At 53.2% G+C, this 22,867-nt stretch overlaps 1 protein-coding gene across 1 annotated transcript in view; it reads left to right on the top strand.

The window, feature by feature from the left end:
* GRK5 (G protein-coupled receptor kinase 5) overlaps positions 1 to 22,867 on the top strand; it is a 216,070-nt gene that overhangs the window by 153,302 nt on the left and 39,901 nt on the right. Inside the window, exon 4 of the mRNA XM_030333985.1 lies at positions 4,175 to 4,252. Coding sequence (XP_030189845.1) covers positions 4,175 to 4,252 — 78 coding nt within the window. The remainder of the gene's footprint in view (positions 1 to 4,174; positions 4,253 to 22,867) is intronic.

The raw sequence follows: 22,867 nt of genomic DNA, 5'->3' as shown, positions 1-22,867 counted from the left end.
GGGACATCAGTGGTGCTGATGCGGTAAGTCAGGGCCTTTGCCACCTCTAGGTCTGCAGGGACCAGGGAAGGGACCGATGCAGGCCAGCATACACCAGCTGGGTCTTTAGAAGTGGGGTCCGGGAACCATGGTGCCCAGGTGGGCAGGTGACTGCCCACCCTGTCGCCTGCCCCACACCAGGGTGGAGAGTGATTCCACAGAGGCACATGGAGACCTCCAGACCACACGGGCAGCACAGGCAAGGCGCCGAGGCCGGTGTGGGTGGAGCTGGGTGTTTCTCCAGAAAGGGCCGTGGTGAGCAACACTGCCAGCCGAGCACGTCACTTGTCCCTGCCGCGAGGACTGTGGAAAAGCTGACCACGTTGGTAATTACAGCAGCCGGAGGTGGCAAGACCTCATAGCATCTCTGACTTCATCTTCTTGTCGGGGCAGGAGAAGGTCTCCCAGGAGGAGGAGGTGACATCTGAAGTTGGTCAGAGGCCGAGAGGGATCCGGCTCAGCCTCCGCTCTTTAAACCAGTGCCGGCTTCTTTGAAAACGTGGCAGGTCCCCTTTTACTGGCTTGCGGGCCTCGCATTTTTAGAAGTCATCAGAGGAAAGTGTGTTTTAATAGGCCATATTTTCACCGGCATTTTCTGAGATTGATGATGTAATTAGAGCAGACCAAGAGGATGAAACATTAGGTTTATAAACTAGGATGCGCACAGATGTTTATACTCTTCGGCAGGCACAGATCTGCAAATGATTTTTTTGCCTTAAACCTAACATAGTGTTTTGCTCTTTGTGTTATAGCAGCATCTCCTCCACAAAGGCCATTTCTGCGTTTGGCATAAATCACAGTGCGAACAGAGGCTCATGAAATGGTGCCTCCCTCCGTTGGATGTACGTCGGGAAGAGAAATGCCCTCCAAGTGGATCGGCATAGGTGCCCTTTGGCACTCTGGCCGTTAGGGTTGAGCTCACAGGTTTCAAATGGGCCTTACAGCAGGGACGACGGCTCGTGTCCCCTCTGGTGAGGGAAGGGGAGAAGACCTATCACCCTCTCTGGGTGGAGGGAACCCCCTTACAGATGGAGGTCACGGGGGCACTCCTCGCATGTAGTTTTCTCTCTTCTCATTGAAGTCTTTGTGTGCCCTTGCCCGAGCCAACGCTAATTGTAAATTTCTAGGCTGTTGGCCCAACCTCTTATTTGCTGCTCATGTTTTCTGGTTTTAGCTGATTTCAGCAGCTTCTGCCCACTACCTGGGCAAGAGTGTTCCCATAGCAGTGGATTCCCGGGTGGTCCCCTGCCTCTGGTGCTGTGATCTGCCTGAGCTCTGCCGGCCAAGCTGAGCCGCCATGGTGCCTTCTCTCTGTCGGAGGCCTCTCGGGGGTCACTGTAGAGACACGGCCTGTCACTCCAGGTGACTTAATCAGTGTGGAAAGCCCAGCTGGAAGCCTTCTGTTGGTTTTCTGCCTCCCAACACAAATGCTCTTCAGGTGGTGGTGACCTGACATGGACTCTCAAAGAAAGGCCTTTTGATCCTGGGCTGGGGATGCCTGTCCCCGCGTGCTCCCGGCTGCCTCCCTGTGGAACTGTGGCGCCCAGCCGCCCAGCCGGGCCTCTGCTGGGAGGCAGCTGACCTGAAAGTGATGTTATTTTTTTAACGTGGGTTTTAGTACCCAGAGCAATAATATTTTCAGCTGGTTATTGAGGCTGATTAATGAGCTTCAAGCCTCCATTTGGTTAAATAGAGCTGCCTTCACAGATGTATTTTGGGACAGTGCAAATCCAGGGTTCTGCATGGGATTGAGTTACCCCGAAAGGTGGTCGGCCATTTGCCCGGGGCCTGGGCCCTGCAAAGCAGTCTGGGTAATTCCCATGGTGCCAGACCACTAGGCGGGTTTTCAGAGCAACAGGACACTGGGTGCTTCTCTCTTCATCCTTGAAAAATGGTGGTCAGTCGTGCTCTAGAACGATGAGCCCCTTTGGAGACATAGTTCCCAGCCCTCTCACACGCTCACTCTATTGTATTTGAACTGGTTATTGGTGCTCTCAGAGCCTCAGTTTCTTCATCTGTAAATTGGGTGAGCCTATAACCTACTCCACACTATGTGTGTCCGGGGGGCGGGGGGAGGGCAGATGTGCACACATGTGTTAGTTTGGGGGGATTGTTGGGGAGCATAGGGGGGACAATAGCAGGAAAAACTCCAGGGGAAAGAGCCACCGTCTCTCCTTAAATAGTCTCACGAAATCATCAGTCAAATCAATTCAAGAAATGATCAATCCCACGAGACTAGTCTTAATAAAGGTGTGGAGGCACTGGCCTTGGCAGGGACATGCACTGAGACGGGTGGCCCAATGGAAGTCAGGAGGCTTGTGCTCCTGTCCTGGCTCTGCTGTGACCAGCTGTATGATTTTAGGTCAGTCCTTTCCTTCCCTGAGCCTTGGTGTCCAGCTCTGAAAAGTGAGGGAGTCGGATTCCTTCCAGAACCACGATCCCATCGCTCTGTGATCCAAATGATTGAAGTGTTCATATTTCTTCCTTGGTGAAAATCACTGAGTCTTGATTCTCTGTGAGAAGAGAAACGGTAGCACAAGGAAACTCAGCCACGTTGTGGGGAAGTGTGCCAGGCTGCATCCGTGGGCTTTCCAAATGTGCCTGTGCTTTCCCTTGTCCAGGAGGCTCTTCTGGACTGGCCTGGGGGAGAAACTGGACCCTAGGCACTGGGCTGAGGGGTTGCCCTGAACCACGCCAGGAGGGCTGGGGCGCCTGGCTCCACGGTGTTTCAGTCTGTCTGTGTTGACGTCATTTCCTCTGTCTCTTTTGAAATAGCTGTGCTTTTGGACCGAGGTTGACAAATCCTTGGGTGGTGGATTTTGAAATGGTTGTAAACAATGTGCAATTAGTTCTCTTGTCTAAATGAGAAAGGCAGGCTTACCCAGGCTTCTTGTTAACCGGAGGCCTTGCCTCCTCTTGGCAAAGGCATCAGATGTGAGTGAAGGAGCCCCTTTTGAGGTCAAGGAAAATAAGGTTTGTCTTTTGGAGGTCCACTGACTTGGCCAGAGATCTGGAGTCCTAAATTCCTTGGTGTTGTTGACAAAGAGCTCTGGTGTGGAGGTCGGCTGCTACCTCCCTGAATGACCCTGGGCATGTCTGCTGAACCTCTCCTGCCCTTCACATGCAGATGAAGGGGTATGGCAGTGGCCCCCCCCGGCCTCCCATGTCACTATCTGGGCTTTTTTAAGGTTCAGATAAGAACATATGAAAAATCTCTGTGTGTTCATTTTATAAGCTGAAAGCTGCAAAATGTAAGGCATCGATATTAATGTTTTCTCTTGGAAGGCATAATAATGACGGGGTGATAATTATGCAACTGTTCATTGAGCAGTATTTATTTGTTTTTAATTTTTTTTTTGATGTTTATTTATTTTTTAAGAGAGAGAGTGTGAACAAGGGAGGGGCAGAGAGAGAGGGAGACACAGAATCCGAAGCAGGCTCCAGGCTCTCTCTGAGCTGTCAGCACAGAGCCTGACGTGGGGCTCAAACCCACAAGCTGTGAGATCATGACCTGAGCCGAAGTCAGACGCTTAACTGACTGAGCCACCCAGGCGCCCCCATTTGAGCAGTATTATTATGTGCCTGGCTCTGGGCTAAGAACTTTATCACTTTCTGTCTGCACAAGTGCCTTGTAGTAGGTGCTTTTTCTATCTGCATTTTAGAGTTTAAGGAATTTGTCTAAGGTCACGCAGCTGTAAGGTCTGAGTGACCTGAGGGCAGGACAACCTCTACGGACCTTCCCGTTTGGTGGCTGGTTATTTTCCAGGGGCTTCCTGTGATTTATCGAAGTTGGTGGCTCTCAACCCCTAGCTGCCAGGGGCCCTGCCCTCGCAGCTAGAGGGTCTGTCGGTTGGTGTGGGGTGGTCTGTTTGCTCCTGATGATTCTAACGTGCAGCCCGAGAGGAGAGGGCCTGCCCTGAGCACGTGTTCGTGGATGGTGCCAAGTAGGCTGGGCTGGACGTCAAGGCTCCTTGGCCAGGTCGGCTCCCCAGTCCAGGCCTCAGCTTCCTGCCCTGTGGAGGAGGGATTAGTCCCTTGACCTCCATGGTGTCTTCTCTGGGGGCCGCTGAGGTTGTGTAACCATGAGAAGCTCATGAGCAGTTCTGATACTGTTCTTGTGCTTTTTCTCTTTCAGGCAGAATATGAAGTTACTCCAGATGAAAAACTGGGGGAGAAAGGGAAGGAAATTATGACCAAGTACTTCACCCCAAAGGTAAGAGGCTGCCCCAACCCCACAGCAAGAGGAAAAGGGAGGTCTTTTAGAGGAATTTGGGCCCTGGATCCGTGCCAGGCCATGTGGGGGGCTGTGAAGCACATGTAAAGCACGCACAGCCACGGGGCTGCAGAGACCCCGTATCTCATCCTCCCCCAGCAAGTGCCCAAGACTAGTGAGGCCCAAGGCGGGTGGGCCTGGGTGGGGAGGCCTGCTCGCTGGGGCCCAGTCCCCTCCAGGGACCCCATGCTGGCCATACCCAAGGATTTGTAGCTGGACAGGTGGAGACCTGGCCCAGCTGGGGTCAGGAGTGCCCAGAAGAAAGGGCACAGCGGGCGTGGTTTGGAGAGGTTGGTGTGGAGGGAAAGGGCCCAGGGGTGGGCAGGAAGGAAATGGGGTGGCAGAGGCGACATTGGGTGAATACATACAGAACGTGGAGGATCCTAAAGTATGCTCTGGGTATACTGATGGGAGAGGGGCCCCCACGGCCCTACCTCAGGAGCACCCACACCCCAATGCTGAAGGAATAGTACCAGCCCCTGGGGTCCTGGTGGTCTTGGTTCCCTGGAACCTGTTCCTTCTCACCCCCAACTTGACAGATAAAGGTGGTCTCCATCTGGTTCAGAACTTGGCCTGGGAGCCTGGGGTTCTAGTGCCATTTTTTCTCCCCACACAATCCAGTCATGTTCCCTCACTGGGCCTCAGTTTCCGTTTCTTAAATGTGGCCCTCCCTGCCAGACCCACCTTCTAGGGGTCTTAAGAGTCTGAGTTGAGACCTGTACCCACACAGTTTTGGGTGTGTCCTGTACCCTTGTGGGCCAGCAGTGGCTTCCTCCTCCTCTGGGACTGGGCACGCCCTCTGTCCCAGGCTGCTGGTGGACTGGGGCTACCACAGCCTATGTGACGGGGTCCTGGCTGTTCACCCGTCCACACAGAGTGTGCCAGGGAGTAGCAACACAGGCATGCAGATCAGGAAACGGCTTCACCCCTAGTTTACCATGTGACGTCGGCCTTCCTCTCCCGGGGTCTCAGTGTTCTTTGCTGTAAAATGGGTGAGACTTGACCAGATAATGGCAGAGGGTCCCTGCAAATGGGCTCATCGTGGACTCCGTTCTCTCAGCCTACACTGAATGACACGTGATTCACAAGATAAGAACCAAACAAGGAGAAAAATGGGAGATGCTTCAGTCAGAGAGAGAGGGGTGTTGGCAACGAGGCATAGAGACTCCCCGGATGTGACATTTAGCCCCTGATAAAAGACCAGCCCTGCCCCTACCTGCCTGCCACCTTGGGGGCACTGCCCCGTCGCTGGTGTCCCTTCGCAGCCGCACCAAAGCAGGATGCAGTTACACTGGTTTCCGGCCGCTGCTCAGGGTGACTCCACTCAGACAGGGAGGGTTGTGGGCAGAACGATCCGGGTCACGTACGGCTCCTTCAGCACCAGGTGGCCTTCTGACAGCCAGCGACACCCTTGCAGAGGCATCCAGGGTGACCTCAGGGCTTTCTACCCACAGCAGCTCCTTCAGACTTTAAAATCAGGCCTCCTCTCCCCTGCTCGTACAGACTGTCTCTGCATATTTGTGTAGGTTTTAACTCCGTGACATGAAAGTCCCTTGAAGTGGTACACCCCATCTTGATGTTCTCAGCAAGGGTCCCAGGGGGTCCTTGGCAGCTCTGGTCCCACCTCACACCCTTGCTGCCCTCTCGGGAGTTACGGAGGTCCGGGGGGCCCTGAGCGTGTGGGGTTCCCCCGCCGCCAGGGTCTCTCGTACCACACCGAGTCCTGCTCTGGGTGCTCATCTCCAGCATCTGCAGGTGGCCAGGGGGCATCCCTGTGCAGTCTCACACCCAGAGGTGTCTCCTGCGTCACTTCCTGCCACTCATGCCGAGCCCTCACCCCTACTTGTCATTCTCTCGCTGCCTCCCCTTGGGGTCTCTGTGTTTCTGCTTCCTTCTGTCTGCGTGACGGGCAAGCGCTCGCGGTACGTCGGCACATTTCAGAAATGAGAGGATTCAGTTCGTAAAATGCCCCCAGACGCTGAGCGGGGCCGGCTCCCTCTGCACACGGCGTGGCCCTGGGCACATGTGGCTGCCCGCTCCGTCTGCGGGGCCCCTGGGCAGCTCTGCCCTGCTTTGTTTCAGACACAGGCCTCTTTGGCGTCTATGGAAGCACTCAGGTTGAAAGTGGTCAAGAAGGAGACGTGTCTGAGCGGGGTCCCTGTGCACCCACACTTACAGCTGCTGACGTGCGGCTTTTCACCTGGTCACCTCTTGAAACAGCAGGAACGCCTTGGGCATAAGCAGGGCCCAGAGGCCTGGGGAGGTGGGCGAGAGCAACAGCTCACCAGCTGAGCACCCCCCAGGCGTTGTGTGTGCTGGCTTCCATCTCTGGGACACGAGAGGTGGCCAGGTGGCGGCCAGGGCCCAGGGAGGCGAGTAACATGCTGTGGCCCCTCAAACGCTAGAGTCTTCAGCTGCCCTCAGCAAAGGCGGTTTCCGCAGTGCCTGAGCTTTGCCAGTCCGGCTCTGCATCTGCGCCCAGTTTGGGGCTGCCCGCCCGCTTGTATTCCCCCAGACATGTGTTGAGGACCCACTGTGTGCAGACACGCTCACCTGATCCCTGCAGCTACCACGTGATGTGATTCTGTTGGCTCCGTCTATGGTTGAGCCCGGGGAGGTTCAGGAGGGGCTGTCACCATCCCAGGTCATGCAGCTGGGACTTGAGCCCTTGGTCTTCACCCCGTGGTGCACTGTTTCCCACTCCTGGCCCCTCACTGCCCTCCTGCCACCCTGCCCGGGAGCATCTGCGGGCCTGGCTGTGATCCACAGGGAGGATGAAGTGTTCCTCTGCTCGGCCCTGCCAGCTCCTCAGGCCCATCCAAGGGCTGCTGCAGGGGACTGTTTCACTCTCTGCCGACCAGAAGCCTCTGCTGGTGGACCCCATCCCGCCCTCCAGACCTCCCTGCCCCTGCTCAGCGCTGCCTCCATTTCCTGGAGGGATGGGGCCCAGACTCCTCATCAGCTCAGATGGTTTTACAAGTGCCTCAGAGCCTGCCAACATTTTTTCCTTAAGTACTCCTCAATTTAAAGAATTTAAACCACACCATGTGTTATGGCCCAGGGGCCTGGGGGAGGTGGTCGAAGCAGTCCCATGGGGCGACTGTTTTCCTACAATAAATTTCACACTGCCTCCCAGTCCTTCCTGTAGACAATCTCTCAGGAGCCGTTTTCACTTCTCAGTTCTGCAGATGGCCCAGGTGCTGGAGAGCCAGGGGTGAGGCTCCGGCATTGGCCCTCAGGTCTCTGAACAACCCCCAGAGTCATTGTCCCCAAACCCAGACTGTCCTTACCTTGAGCGTGTCTCAGCTCTAAGCAGCAATTCCAAAGGGTAGGCTGAAGGACACTGATCATCTGAGAAGCTCTGTGGGCAACTACATGTGGGCAACACTATCTGCTGCATGTGCCCCTTGTGAAAATTCACCTGGCACGTGAGCATCTCAAAGGCCCTAAGAAGTCCTGCAATAAAGAAACCTGTTTAACCGCAGACAAAGCATTTCCCAAACTTATTTGACCATAAAACCTTCCACCACCACCCCCCCCCCCCCACCGCCCAAATTTTACACCCTGCTGAATACATCTGTGGCTACAGAACACATCCAAGGGGCTTCATGACCTGGTTTCCTTCTGCTTCAAAATGCTTTCTCCTGATACCCCTCCCACAGGCCCCACACTGGGCTTTGGCCCAGTCTCTTCTTGACGACCACATCTCGTTGTCCCCTATTCAGGCCGTTCCCCACAAGGCCCTTCACCTAGACCTTTACTCTGTTTTTCTCCCTTCCCTGTTTCTCAGCCTGATACCTTGGCTGCACACAGCCCCTTGCCACTGGTCAGATGCCATCACACCTACTTGGGCGGTCACCAAGCACGCCGCGCTGTGTACTCATGCAAGTACATGAGGTCGGTGCTTCCGTGCCCCGGTGCAGGGGTTCTGAGGAGCCCGCCCTGCAGAGGGTGACACACATCAACGGGTCCGTCAGCAGCAATGTGACGGGAACAGTGGCGGAACTGTGCAAAGGGAAAAGGGAAGAGGGGAGGAGGATCCTGAGAAGCTGCCCCTAGACCACCCTGGACAAGCCAGGGAGGCTTCTGGGAGGTGAGGCAGCTGAATCAAATTTTAAGGTGATGAGGAGGAAGAGACCAGGTATGAATGAAAGGAAAGAAGGGTGTTTCATGGGCAAAGGTATAGAGCATCACCTGGGAATGTTTTGCCCCCCAGGGGACAGTTGGCAGAGACTGGAGATATTTTTGATTGGCACAACTGGGGGGAGGTGCTACCGGCATCTAACGGGTAGGGGCCAGGGGTCCTGTTGAGCGTCCTACAATGCACGGGACAGCCCCATAACAAAGTATTTTTCTGACCCCAAATGTCAGTGGCGTTGAGGTTGAGAAACCCTGGTATAGACGTGGGCAAGGGTGTAGCGGGAGTAGAAGGTAGGGGGATGGGGATGCCCCGGGCAGCAGGGCCTGGCAAACCATGCTGAGGAGATTGACACCATCCTGGAGGCAGTGGGAGCTGTTTGCGGTTGAGGCTGGTTCCTCTGACCACACGGAGAGCAGGGGATTGGTGGGGGGACTGGAGGCAGAAGACTAGGGAGCTGGTGCAGGTGCCACGGGAGTGACTGCGACCCATGCTGGGACATGACAGCACGAGGGTCTTGGGAAATGTTAGCAGGAAGCAGTTCTTGGGGGCGGCCAGGTGTGGGGTGTGAAGGGGAAGGGCAGGAGACCCAGGTGACTCCTGGTTTTCATCTTGAGTCACTGAGTGGGTGCAGCGCCCCCAGGAAAGACAGAGGACATGGGACATGGGCAGAGATGGTGGCACCTGTTCTTTGTGGGTGTCCCCTGCACCTGCCAGTGCTGGACTCACGGCTTGCAATCATTGTGAGCTGCTTTGAATGAGACAGCGAGAGGGCCCTGGGAAGCTTCCTTCCGCGAGCCCCTCACCTCGTGTCCCTTGTGTCTTTTCTTGGGGAGCTGCCACTTGGCTGGTTTTTGTTCCTCGGCGTCTGACATGGTGTGTTTGCTAGGAGTCTGGCTGGAAAATCCCTCTCGTCCCAAGTCAGAATTTATGCCTGGAGCTGAATTCTCACTCCCTGTGCGATGACGCCCTTCAAACCCTGGCTTGAAGGCTTCCTTCCTGAGAGGCAAGCCCACTCCTTGGATACTGCCCAGATCTTGCATCGGTTGGCCAGGCATGGCCAGCTTTGCCCTGGGGGCTGTTGGAGACACCAGCCCTGGGTGGGCTTTGGAGTGCACCGAAACCGGGGCTCTAACACAAAGGCGGCAGAGAGCTGCAAGAAGACCTTCTGGAACCAGGTCGACCTGGGTCGGAGGGCAGACTTGGCCTCTTTCAGCTGCGTGGCCTTGGGACAGTTACTAGCCTTCCAGCTGTCAAGTGGGTGGGGTGGTGGCGAGGGTCCCAAATGCCAGCAACTACACAGCCCAGGGGCTGGTCCGTGTTAGACACTCGCTCAGTGGGGGCTAGCGTCTGACTTTCCCTCTCCTCTCTGTGCTTTCAGTACGAGACTGTTGAATGAGAAAATCACTCAGACGTGAACTCCAGCTGTGGGGTTGAGCGAGGCCAAGGAGGGGTCTGGAGGGCCCCCGCCACAGAGGCTGGCCAGAGAGGCCAGGCTCGTTAGAAGGCGATACGTTCGTCAGGATGATTAATACTAGCTGCTACAAGAAACAACCCCCAAATCTCAGGGCCTTCGCACAACAGAGACCCTTTCTTTCTTAGGCACAATCCGATTGGGTCTTCAGCTCTCCTGGGTGAAGACCAGGGGTCCTGGCTGCTTTTGTGGCCCCACCATCTTGAAGGCGTGGTCTCATGGTCACTGCCAAAGGGGAGGAGATGAGTGAAGGAAGCGCTCAAGCATGAACTGCCTTGTTAAAGCTCCCCTGGCCAGCAAGGGAGGTTGAAAGATTTGGGGGAGCATACGGAATATGTCTTTCTGCCTACCTTCTCACCCCCCAAACCCCTAAACTGAAAACATTGTCTCTGTGGCAGGCTAGTCTCTGATGCTGGTGAGACAGCCATGAACATGGCATGTCCTAGAAATAGTCAAAGGTATGTCAGCTTGGAGAAGCTGGCCCCCAGGGCAGGTCAGATGTGTGTGCTGAGCTCTGTAGAGATCCAGGCAGCTCCTCTTCCAGGTACCTGCAGACCAGAGGTGATATAGGTGTTCGGAGTGGTGGGGGGAGGGGCAGGCTTGCTCTGAGCTGGGGTGGACCAGGAAGTAGTTTTAATTATAGTAATAAACGAAAATATGTGATCACGAAAGCATCCATCACTACAGACTTTAAAATATTGGCTTTATGGAGATATAATTCACATACCATAAAAGTTATCCTTTTAAAGTGTGCAGTTCAGTGGTTTAAAATATTCACAGAGTTGTACCACTATCACCACTATTTGCATCCAGGACATTTTATCACCCCCAATAGAAACTCTACTCATTAGCAGTCACCCCCTGTCTCCCTTTCCTCCCAGCCCCTGGCAAAAACTAATCTACTTCCTGTCTCTGTGGACTTGCCTATTCTGGACATTTCATATAAATGGAGTCGTAGAGCACGTGGCCTTTTGTATCTTCTTCTACTTAGTATAATGCTTCAGGGTGTACCCATGTTGTAACGTATTTAAGTACTTCATCCTTTTTCATGGCTGGATAGTATCCCACTGTATGGATAGACCCCATTGTTTTTATCTTGTCACCAATGGATGGACACTTGGTTTGTTTACACTTTGGGGCTATAACGAAAAACATTGCTGTGAACATTTGTGTACAGGTTTCTTCCTGGACATGTGTTTTCATCCCCCTTGGAGAGTTACTTAGGAGTGGAGTAGCGGGTCACAGGGTAACTCGGTGCTTAGTCATGTGAGGACTGTCGAGAATACTCTGGAAGGGGCTGCGCCATTTTGCATTTCCCCCCGGCTGTGCATGAGGGTTCCCGTTTCTCTGCATCCTCACCAGCACTTGCCATTTTCCCTCTTTTTAATTTTATTCATCTTAGAGGGTGTGAAATGGTATCTCGTGGTGGTTTTGATTTGCATTTTCCTGATGACTGACGATGCTGAACGCTGTTTCATGTGCTTATCGGCCATTTGTGGATCTTCTTGGGAGAACTGTCTATTCAGACCCTTTGTTCATCTTTAAATTAGGTTGATAATCTTCTTAAAGTTGAATCCTAAGGCTTCTTTGTATGCTCTGCATACGAGTCGTTGATCAGATATGTGATTTGCAAATATTTTCTCCCATCCTGTGAGTGGTCCTTTTACTTTTGTGATAGCGTCCTCTGAAGCACAACGGGTTTTAATTTTGATAAAATTCAGATTCAGTTTTGTTACTTGTTTTTAAATGACTTGCTTTCACTTTGTCTTGTCTATCCTTGTCAGAAGGCCTCGGGGTTTGGGGGAGCAGGGTGCATATGGGGACAAATAAATCATAGTGCACGTTAGGCCCATGAATCTGGCTTCCCCTGGAGAAACAAAGCCCCACTGCCAGTTGGGAAAAGCAGGGCCAGGCACGGTCCTTCACGAATATTCAAAAAGTCCCTCTATATTTCTTAGGCTGTCTGTCTCCAACACTGCAGTGCCATCTTACACGCCTGCTCTTGGCTCCTTCTATAGCAACTCTCCAAGCTGGGTATCAGTGTACCCATTTTACAGGTCAGGCAGCCAAGGTCGGGGAAAGGAAGAGGCTGGTTTAGAATTGTGGGGGCAGGGCTTCAGGCGAGCCCCCGAGTATCCTGCGTCGGCCACGTTGTTTGTAGGACGTCTCGCCATGATTCATTTTAACTGGGCTCGTAAGCAGTTGTGCTGGGCCTCCGTCTTTGAGCTGTGCCAGCCCAGTCACTGAGGCCTGGCAGATGGCGCCCGGTTTTGATGTGGGTTTGCTAGGTAGCAAAAGGGGTAGCTCAGACCTGGTAGTGGGTTCTGCTGAAAGGGCCTGGACACCGAGGTGCACTGGTAGGTTGGGTCAGCCTTTGACATGAGCCGGCTTGGCAGCCTCTGTGGGATGCTGGGAACGCCCAGGGCGGCAGCTTCTAGAGGGCACTTCTTGCTGGAGGTCTGCCGGCAGGATATTGTTCTCCGGGCCCCACGTAGGCACATGCCTCTTTGCTTCTATAAACAATGATAGGGTAAAGCAGGGAAGTTTGTTCTCGTTAAGGGGAAGTTACCCATCAGCCTGAGTTTTTGCACAAAAGAAATCTATTCCTAGTGCTGGTGTGGCTCTCCGGAAAACATCCACCTTTTAAAAAGTAAAGAGCTTGAATGAAAGGAAATAATAATTATTCCGAGTTCCTCTTTCTCTGGCCCCTTGTCCCCTGCTCACTTCACTGGCGCCTCCCCCTTCCCGACCCGGGAAGCAGATTAGCAGTCAGCCAGCCCAGGCTGGCTAGCTTCTTGGTGGGGACAGTTCCTCGGCCTTGAGGAGGGCAGTCGGTGGCTTCAGTCCTTGCCCTGAAGAGCACACAGAGCCCCAGTTCTGCCCCTTCCAGCTCTACATCCTTGGAGCCTCAGTCTCCCCGTCTGAGCATCATGGCCATCCTTCATTCCTTTCTAAAAAAAAAATTTGTTAATGTTTATTATTCATGTATTTATTTATTTATTTTTAAAATTTTTAATGTTTATTTTTGAGAGAGAGAGACAGAGACAGAACATGAGCGGGGGAGGGGCAGAGAGAGAAGGAGACACAGAATCTGAAGCAGGCTCCAAGGCTCTGAGCTGTCGCACAGAGCCTGATGTGGGACTCAAACCCACAAACTGTGAGGTCATGACCTGAGCCGAAGTCCGGCGCTTAGCTCACTGAACCACCCAGGCACCCTTATTATTTATTTTTTGAGAGAGAGAGAGAGAGAGAGCAAGGGAGGGTCAGAGAGAGAGAGGGAGACATAGAATCTGAAACAGACTCCAGGCTCTGAGCTGTCAGCACAGAGCCTGATGTGGAGCTTGAACTCATGAACCGTGAGATCATGACCTGAGCTAAAGTTGGACACTTAACTGACTGAGCCACCCAGGTGCCCCCCATCCTTCATTGTTGCTGTACCCTCACAGATTTTGCTGAATCTGCATACCAACCTTACAATTGTTTATAGTTTGTTTTTTTTTTTTTTCTTTTAAGTTAACTCATGTCTTTCTGTTTAATTTAAAATAAATGAGTTTCGGGGCACCTGACTGGGTCAATCGGTGGAGCATGCAACTCTTGATCTTGAGGTTGTAAGTTCGGGCCCCACGTTGGGTGTAGAGATTACTTAAAAATAAAATCTTTTAAAAAATAAAGTTTCAGAAGAAACTTGTATTCAGGAACATGCCTGGAAAACCAGTATTTGTTTGTCATACAGAAAGACAACTGGGAAAGTGGCATTAAATCCTAGCTGGTTCCTCTTGTGCCTGCCTAAGGCTCTGAGCCTAAGGCCACCTTTCTCTTTGTTTGGAAGGGAGATTAGTGAGTATGGGAGAGGTGTTAGCAAGATGGTGGCATCACACCGAGACTTTCTTCTTGATGACAGGAGGCTCAAAGGAGAAGTGAAAAGAGAATACCTTGTTCACTGAGAGCGATTCGTAGTATTGTGTCCCTGCACCTCCTAAGACCATCTCATCATCTTCGGAAAATGCTGGGCTGGCTAACTGTCTGTTTCCCAGCTGTGATGCATTTTATAAATGCTGGCCTATTGTTAGGGACAGCATGATCTAGAGCAAGGAGCACTGGACTAGGAGACAGGCTCATTCCCCATCTCCCTTCCTGCAGTCTGTGGTCTGGCGGGGAGCTGGCTTGGAGTCTGCCTAACCATCTAACCAAGCCTTGGTCACCAGGATAACCCAAGGCATGGGATATGGGGGGGCTTGGGCAAATCCCTCCCTTCCATGTGCCTGCCCCATCCTTCATGGGGTTTGGGCTTCCAGACACTAGCCCCGGACCCAGCATTTCATCTCTCTTAGATTGCTTGGCCCCCATCTGTCTCCCAGCACCTGGAACAGCATCTCTATCCTGTTGCCAATGAATCCAGGGAGCTCGGAGTCCGCCTTCGCTTGAGCGCCTCCTGAGCAGGATGCGGCTGGGCAGCTGGCTGGGCTGGAGGGGCAGCTGGGCCATGCACCCTGGCTTTTCCCGCTTTTTGCCACAGCACTGCAAAAAGACTCCCAGAAGAGGACTGAAAAGGAAACTCAAGAGAGCAACTTCTGGAGTTTTCTCAAGCAGCAGTGGGGAAGTGGAGGCTGGGTCTCTTCCTCTTCCAGTTTTGGGAACAGCAGAGAGCGGAATTCAAAACGAATAAAGGCACATTTGTGCTTACTAGCTATCAGGGGCAAGACAGAAGGGAGCTAGCATGTATTGAGCAACTACTGCATGCCTGGAACTCCGTGTCCCTGTTGTACTCAGTCCTCATAACAGCCAGCTGAAAGGAGGAGAAATGAGAGCTCAGAGGGGTTGAGTAATTGCCCAAGAACACCAAGCTTGAGCAGGGTAGGGAATTGAACCCGGGCCTGTGCTCCAAATTCTGCCCTCTTCTCACTCCCCTCACAGCCAGATGCCTCCTCTCCCTGGGCCTCAGTTTCCATCAGTAGAGTGAGGAGGTTGGCCATCCTACTCCACATCCCTGCAGATCTAGGGACGGCTCTCACTCTGTGCCAGACAGGAGTCCAAGGGCTTTAAAGAACTCACTTAATCCTCACATCTACCCCCATGGATTACTGTCTCCATTTCAAAGGTGAAGAGATGAAGACACAGAGAGGTTGAGTAACTCTCTGAAGGTCTCGGGGATGGGGGAAGCTGAGACTTCAGAGTCTGTGCTCTTGACCCTACCCATCCTGCTCTCTTACGATGACCTAATCTGGCTCTTGGGCTCTGCTTAAGTGTCTTCTTGATTGAAGGTTTGTTAATGACCCAGAAGCAGTCACCAGGGAGGTAGGGTGCTGTTTGGAGAACAGCAGGGCCTATGAGGGCTCCTTTGAAGTTCACCCCAGTGCCCAGCACAGCACCACTCCCGATGAAGGGCCCCTGCTGCTTAAGCCGCCTTCTTGAATGGAGGCCTGCGCCTCAGAAATGCTGGTACGTTGGGAGAGGAGCTGAGAGCCCATCCTGCAGGATCATTCCTCTAGTTTACACTGAGGGGACAGAGGATACTTCCCGGGGTGGGCCATGGCACCCAGGGGAATCTCAGAGGCCACCTAATCCATGGCCTTGCAAATAGCTTTAGCTAAAGATTCCTAGTATGTAAAGACACAGACCAGCTGCAGTTGAGCGGCCTGGGGGCTGGACTCCCTTTTGTCTCCATCCCCATCCCCTATCTTTTAAAGAACGCTTCAGGGTCGGGGGGCACCTGGGTGGCTCAGTGGTTGAGTGTCCGACTCTTGACTTCAGCTCAGGTCACGGTCTCGTGGTTCATGGGATCGAGCCCTGCGTTGGGCTCTGCATTAACAGCATGGAACCTGCTTGGGATTCTCTCTCTCCCTCTGTCTCTGCTCCTCCCCCACTCATGCTCGCTTGCTCGCTCTCTCTCTCTCTCTCTCTCTCAAAATGCGTTAACTTAAAAGAAAATAAAGAACACTACTGGCTTAGTGGAACCCAGCTTTAAGACCAGAACTAAGCCCAACTTCTCATTCCCTACGTGAGGGGACTGAGGCCCAAAGAGGGGCTGCACCCTTCCCCTATAAGTGTCACATGGCTTGGAGGAGGAGACTGGAATGTTCCTTGCCAGGCTTTCCCCAACCCTACGCTGGAAGCCTGGTGAGAAGACACCAGAAGGAACTGACTTCATTTTCCAGTTCCTACTGTCGTTGGCCTGCAGCTGGGCCTGAATTCCCCCGAGGCTCTTATTCTTCTGTGTCTAAATACTGAGACCTTTGCTGCATCCAAGCCAAGCAGAGAAGCTGCTGGTGCCGGAAGTTCCACCATGTAATCATCCGTGTTTTTAAATGGAGACACTGGAAGGGGGAATCGTTAACTCTTTTCTAAGAGTGGATTCTAAGACAGGGGTGGGGGGGCTATGTGAACAAGTAAGGTTAATTTAGTACCGACTGTATGCTATATGCTCTGTACCTCTCTCTTGTCCCATCTTCATGGCAGTCCCGCAGCCTGGATGCACTTGACCCTTCTGTGTTGGGCAGAGGTCTCTCGCTATTGAGAGGGCAGGCTGGGAGAGTTGAACACAGGGACTCCAACAGGTACCTGTATGCAGATATATATATATATATATATAGCAGTGCTATTCAGTCTCCAGAAGGTGGAAAGGACCCAGTGCCCGTCAACAGATGAATGGATAAACAGAACGTGGTCTGTCCACCCAGTGGAGTATTATTCAGCCATAAATAGGAACAAAGTCCTGACATAGGCTACCACATGGGTGAACCTTGAAGACATAATGCAAAGTGAAGGAAGCCAGACATAAAAGGCCAGCCACACATTGTATAATCGCACTTATGTGAAATGTCAATATAGGCAGATCTGTCGAGACAGAAATAGATTAGAATTTACCGGGGGCCCATGCGAGGGAGAGATAGGGTGTTACTGCATAACGGGGTGATGAGAAAATTTTGGAAAAAGATGGCGGGTGATAGTTGTCATTATAAATATAATTATCACCACTGAGCTGTACTCTTTAAAAATGGTGGAAATGGCCATTTTTATGTTACATATATTTTATAATAAAAGAAAAAGATCAACAACAAAAAAAGCGAAGCTGAGATATAAGCCCAGTCTATCTGATTCAGAGCCTGTGATCTTTCTCCTCCACGGTGCTATCTTCTCAAAAGTTAACCAGAGATAGGGGCGCCTGGGTGGCTTGGTCGGTTCAGGGTCCGACTTCGGCTCAGGTCACAATCTCGCGGTCCGTGAGTTCGAGCCCTGCGTCGGGCTCTGTGCTGACAGCTCAGAGCCTGGAGCCTGTTTCAGATTCTGTGTCTCCCTCTCTCTCTGCCCCTCCCCTGTTCATGCTCTGTCTCTCTCTGTCTCAAAAATAAATAAACGTTTAAAAAAAAAAAAGTTAACCAGAGACAGACTTCGCCCCAAATCAGTGTCCCGGGTGCTACAGGAATGAGCAGGTCTGGGAATACCAGGGTGCTGCCATCTGTAGGCTGTACGTGCTGGCTGTTCTTTCCTGGCCCTTATCCAGCCGCTGGCCCTGAACCTGAGGCTTGGCTTTCACTCTGCCCCGGGTCATTAGCACTGTCTCTTGTCCCGGTCTCCCCGCACAGCACTTTTAACGACTGTGCATTTGTCCTTCAAAGAGACATACTTATCTTTCTCCCCTAACCTTTCCTGGAAAACAAATTCTCTTTGCCCGCAGCCTGACTTCTTTTCAGCTCCTTCTGACATCCTGGAGGCAAACGTGCCAGCCCGGGCTCCTCACAGCATGCCCGTCTGGGTCCCTTTCCTTTCTCGTGACCCTCCAGGTCAGAAAATTGGATGCTCCTTTGATGCCGATGGAGCCAGCTCCGCCTCCGATCCCCATTCCTGCGTGTGTGTATAGTATTTCCTGCCCGGCATTCCTGTCTTTAGAGGGGCTGGAGACAGAGCAGTCGGCCTTAGGGTTCCTGAGGACACCCCCCCCTCCCCCACCTCCCCAGATCTGCCCTGGGTGGGCAGCGATGCTGGGCTCTGTGCTGCCTGTTCTCCGCTGACTGTGTAGCCTGACGGTCCCCTCCCCGTCCCTGGGCCTTGGGCAGAGAAATGACATCATGGGGGGTAGGGGGTGGGGGGTTTCGGTTAAATTCCCTGGATCTTTGGAAATTCCTGCCCCTCCTTCACTCCCAAGCCCCATGGAATGAAATCTTCACTGGAGAAATACCTTCCAAGGCCAAGATATTTCCAACACAATTTCAGACTGAAGCCGGTTTGGAAGCCGGGGAACGGGAGGGTGTTTTGGAAGATGGAAAGTTGGCTTGCTGTGCCCGTGCCTCTCACGCACAAGGAATGAGGGACACTCCCTGCCCTGAGCGTCCTGCACTCCAGCCCCTTCGGACCAGAGCACCACTCGTGAGTTACCTGCATGCGGCTGCACTGACCCAGAGGACAGGGGGCTGCATTCAAACAACTCGCCAGGAAAAGTCACGCTTCTCTGGGTCCCCACAGCCAGTGTGTGCGGCCTGCGGGTAAACAGCACATCCTCCCCCATCCAATGCTTTGCGCCCACAGGTCATGGCCGGGGATTATCAAATTGACAGAGCCCGGCTGGCCCCTCACTCCACGTCCAGACACGTTTCATTCTGTTAATTATCGCCTCTTGCTTTTGACGTAAAGAGTCAAGGCCTGGGTCAGGGTCACTCATGTATTTTCCTCTTTCTCATTAAAATTGCCCAGCTCTCGGGGCCCCTGGCTAAATTCTGCCAATGTTTAAAAATGTCCTGTCTCTCTCTCTCTCCGTGACCCCTAAAAATCCTTCCTCCCGATTTCTGCAAAGCCACTTGAACAGCAAAGGAAATACAGGTCAAGCCCCTTTAAGCCCCAATCTGCTTTTCCATTTTTGAAGGGTTGTGGCCGTTTCTCAAGGGCTATGTTTCTCCACTTTGCTGACCCAGGAGACGTGACACCTTGTGACTTGGGGCGTCCAGGTCAGCAGGGCCACTGTCCGAAAGGGTGGGAAGCCCGTTCAGAGGCAGCAGGCTTGCTCAGAGCACTTTCGGGCCTCACAGCCCTTCACTCAGTTGGTGACCTCTGTGAGTCTGCTGTTTGGGGTCCTCAAAGACAATGCGGCCATCTTAAATTTGTCCAGAAATTTTTGCCACAGGACAAGAATTGATTTTGTTTTTAAGCTTTTTTTATTTTTGAGAGAGAGAGAGAGAGAGAGAGAGAGAGAGCGCGCGCACATGCGAGCCCGAGATGGGGTGGGGCAGAGAGAGAGAGAGAGAGGGAAAGAGAATTCTAAGCAGGCTTCATGCTCTCAGTGCAGAGCCTGATGCAGAGCTCGATCGCACAAACCATGAGATCATGACCTGAGCCGAAATCAAGAGTCAGATGCTTAACTGACTGAGCCACCCAGGCGCCCAAGAATGGATTCTTCTAGAGCGCTGGGCTTCTCACAATACTTCAGTGTGCAAATGCCAGGACCTAAAAGCAGGAAAGGTCCTCCTCCTCATTGCTTAACCAAGCCCCCTGCATCCTCGGGGCCTTAGTCAGACCTCACCGGTGATCAGCCTTGAAGCCACTTACATCCTGATGATACTGCCTCTCTGAGCTCTTCTCCTGGGGGCTGAGAGGCTGCACCACACTCTTAGTCTCTTAGCCATCCTTAGTCCCCAGCAGTCTTGAACCGCTTCCTGCCGTTGGCCGAGTAAGTTGGTCTATGAGGTCCTTGGGGTGCAACTCATGACCTGAGCTCAGAACAGACACTCAGGGAACCTATGTGGCTGACGGACTAATTCAGCTCGGACTCCAGCAGGAGAGGTGGGGAGCTCCTTGCTTCTGACTGTTCACAAGCACCTCCTCAGCTCTGCTTCCAAAGACAGCTCCCATCCCTTGCAGTGTCCTCCTGGCCTGGTGGGGTAACCAGCTCTCTCCAGACTCACCCCCAAAGTGGTACAAGAGACTGTTCCTCGGGGGTGCCTGGGTGGCTCAGTCAGTTGAGTGTCTGACTTCAGCTCAGGTCACACTCACACTCCGTGAGTTCGAGCCCCGCGTCGGGCTCTGTGCCGACAGCTTGGAGCCTGGAGCCTGCTTCGTATTCTATGTCTCCCCCTCTCTCTGCCCCTCCCCTGCTCATGCTCTGCCTCTCTCTGTCTCAAAAATAAATAAAAACATTAAAAAAATTTTTTTAAATAAATAAAGAGACTGTTACTCAAAGAATGAAGGAGATGGCCAGGGTGGTCCCGTGTATCTGCATCATAATGGGATCGTGGGCCTTACAGAGGATGCCAGGCTACTTCTCAACAATGTCAAGGTATTGCCTTCTGAACCTTCTCCCCTTTCCACGAGAAGCTCCAGGGAGCCCCGTGAGCTCCTCAGACTCTGGGTCTTTGGCTGTTCACCGTGGAAAGACAAAGGTGAAGATCGGTCTCCTGAAGACTTGGTACCAGACAGAAGGTGGACTCCTGGGTGTGTCTCCAGAGAAGGCCCCTGGGAGACAAAGTGCTGTCCATTGGAGACGGGGGAAGATCCAGGTGTTGTGGGGACTGAAGCTGAAATAACTTGGAGACGGTCCTCATTCCAAAAAGGAAGAGAAGATGAGGTGCAAAAGCATTTCCTGAGAATGAGAAAAGAAATCACAACAAATGACTGGAGCCTCGGAGACTCGGGCCCTTTTTATCCGAGATCTCAGTTTACCCGAAGTGAGTGAAGTGAGTATCTCAGTGCCTGTGCAGAAACGCTTCCCTCCCACCTAGAGCTCTCGGTGGCTCCCAGGACAGCAAGCAAAGGGCTCCACAGCTTAAGCTCTCTCTGCTTCAGGGAATCGCTTCTGACTGGAGACTGTGCCCACCCTGAGGGGAAGCGGTGAGCTCCCTTAGAACTCAAAAGGGGCACAATGGGACTTGCCGTTTTTTGGCTTCTACCCCCGGGACCTCTGGCCACCGGCTGCCTGTCCAGCCTGTGTCTCTGCCCAGTGGGGCTACATCTGGCACGGTGCTCGGGCCTTAAAGCCCACCAATCAGGCTGACCACGTGGACCCTCGGGGAGGCGTTGGGGACGGTTCAGCTGAGAGCTGGAGGGTCCAGACATCAAGCCTTGAGTGGAGGGAGCCACAGCCCCACGGCGCTTTGCTCACGAGCATTTGTCTGGGCTGATTTATTTCTTCCCCCCGGTGGCCAAGAAAACAAAACCCTGACTTTGTCCTTCGGTTCTATTCTCATTTGGGGCTCGCGGATTGTGTCTGCTTCCCGGCCGTGGTCAGAGGGAGGAACTGCTCGACAGTGGCTTTTGCACGTGGCACTGAAGGTTTTGATTAAAAAGGTGGAATAGCGGTGCTTTTTCTTCCTGCCAGCCAGACCTCGCATCCACCCTCGAGTGAGGAAACTCTCTGTCCAAGGCTGCGGTTCAGGAAACTCCCTCCTTTGTCTTCTTGGTCGAGATTGTACAAGCAGGTTTCATTTCAAGCCAGGATTTGGGGTTAAAAGGAGCCCTGCCCCACCCGCCTCCTGCCAGTCCTGGTCCCCATCCCTAGAGTCAGTGGGGCTGGGCTGAGTTCGCAGAGCTTAGAAGCAGCCGACTTGAGAGGTGGCGGGGAAGGAAACGCAAGGAGAGAGGAAAGGTCTGGTGGCTCGGGTCTTGTTTGGGGGGTCCTCCCTGCCCTACCGCCTCATTTTACGCGTCGTGAACTCGTCCGGGTTATTGGCAGCAAGCGGCAGATGCCTAACTCCCAGTTGCTCAAACAAAGGAGGAATTTATGGGGAGGGTGGGGATATGATGAAATGAAACCGGAGGGAGACACAGCTGTGCTTGGGCCGAGGGACCCGGGCACCGGGATCTGCCCCCGAGGGCAGCTCCAGGTTCTCCCCCAAGCCTCCAGCCCACAGTTTCCGCCCGAGGCGGGCGCTCCCAACCAGTTGTAACTAAGAACATCTCGAAGAACTCCGGCCTGGTTGTCACAAAGGCAGGGTAGACCAGATGACCTCATAAGGGTATTACTACTTCTTCTTTTCTTTTTTTTAATTAAAAAAGAAATTTTTTTAATGTTTATTTACCTTTGAGAGAGAGAAAGAGACAGAGCACGAGCAGGGGAGGAGTAGAGAGAGAGGGAGGCACAGAATCCGAAGCAGGCTCCAGGCTCTGAGCTATCAGCACAGGGGCTTGAAGTCACGAGCCGTGAGATCATGACCTGAGTCCGAAGTCTGATGCTTAACCGACTGAGCCACCCAGGCGCCCCTCATGAGGGTACTTCTGATGGACAAGACAGCGTTGCTCTCTGCTTCCCTCTTCCCTGCTATAAATGTGAATGTACACACACACGTTTATTCAGCAGATACATTGAGTACTATTGTGTGCCATCATCAGTTCATTTCAGCAGAGCAAAGGAGAGATAAACAGGTTTTGGAGGCAGCCAGGCCTGGATTTGAGTCTCAGGCCCACCTTTTGCCAACTGTTCCGTCTAGGAGCATGTAGGGGGTACTAGATGCCCATCTAGTATTCTGATTCTGGTAAGACAGGAATGACCAACTTCCCTGCCCTTCAAAGAGCTGTCTGTGGCTCGGTTCCCATGTCTACAACCCCAGAACAACAAGCCCCACCAAATGGCATTGTTCTGGGGAGCAACAGAAGTATAAATCTGTGGGAAAACTCACACCGAGGGGCCGTACCTATCAGGCCGGCTGCCCTTGCAGGCGCCCACACCGCCTCTGGCCCTGGCCCTGCTGGAGGCCTGGCTCCTACCCCTGCCCCCGCCCACAGCCAGGCCCTGGCAGCTCCGTGCGCAGGGCTTCCCGAGGCTGACGCAGATCCCCTCGGGAAGGTCAAGGGGTGGCCAGGGTACGGCTGTGGGCGCACCCTTCCCCTGTTCCCGTCCTGGAGGAGAAATGGGAAATGGGGGTCGCCCCCCAAGAAACAGCTGTCTGCACCCTGGAATGGGCCAGACAGGCAAACCTCTAAGCAGCCCTTTCTGGAAGGCAGGGGGCCCTCCAGATGCCCT

Source organism: Lynx canadensis, chromosome D2 (assembly GCF_007474595.2).
Source record: "Lynx canadensis isolate LIC74 chromosome D2, mLynCan4.pri.v2, whole genome shotgun sequence".
Classification (NCBI taxonomy): domain Eukaryota; kingdom Metazoa; phylum Chordata; class Mammalia; order Carnivora; family Felidae; genus Lynx; species Lynx canadensis.
The sequence above is the reverse complement of the archived record's forward strand: the minus strand, read 5'-3'. Positions and strand labels throughout refer to the sequence as shown.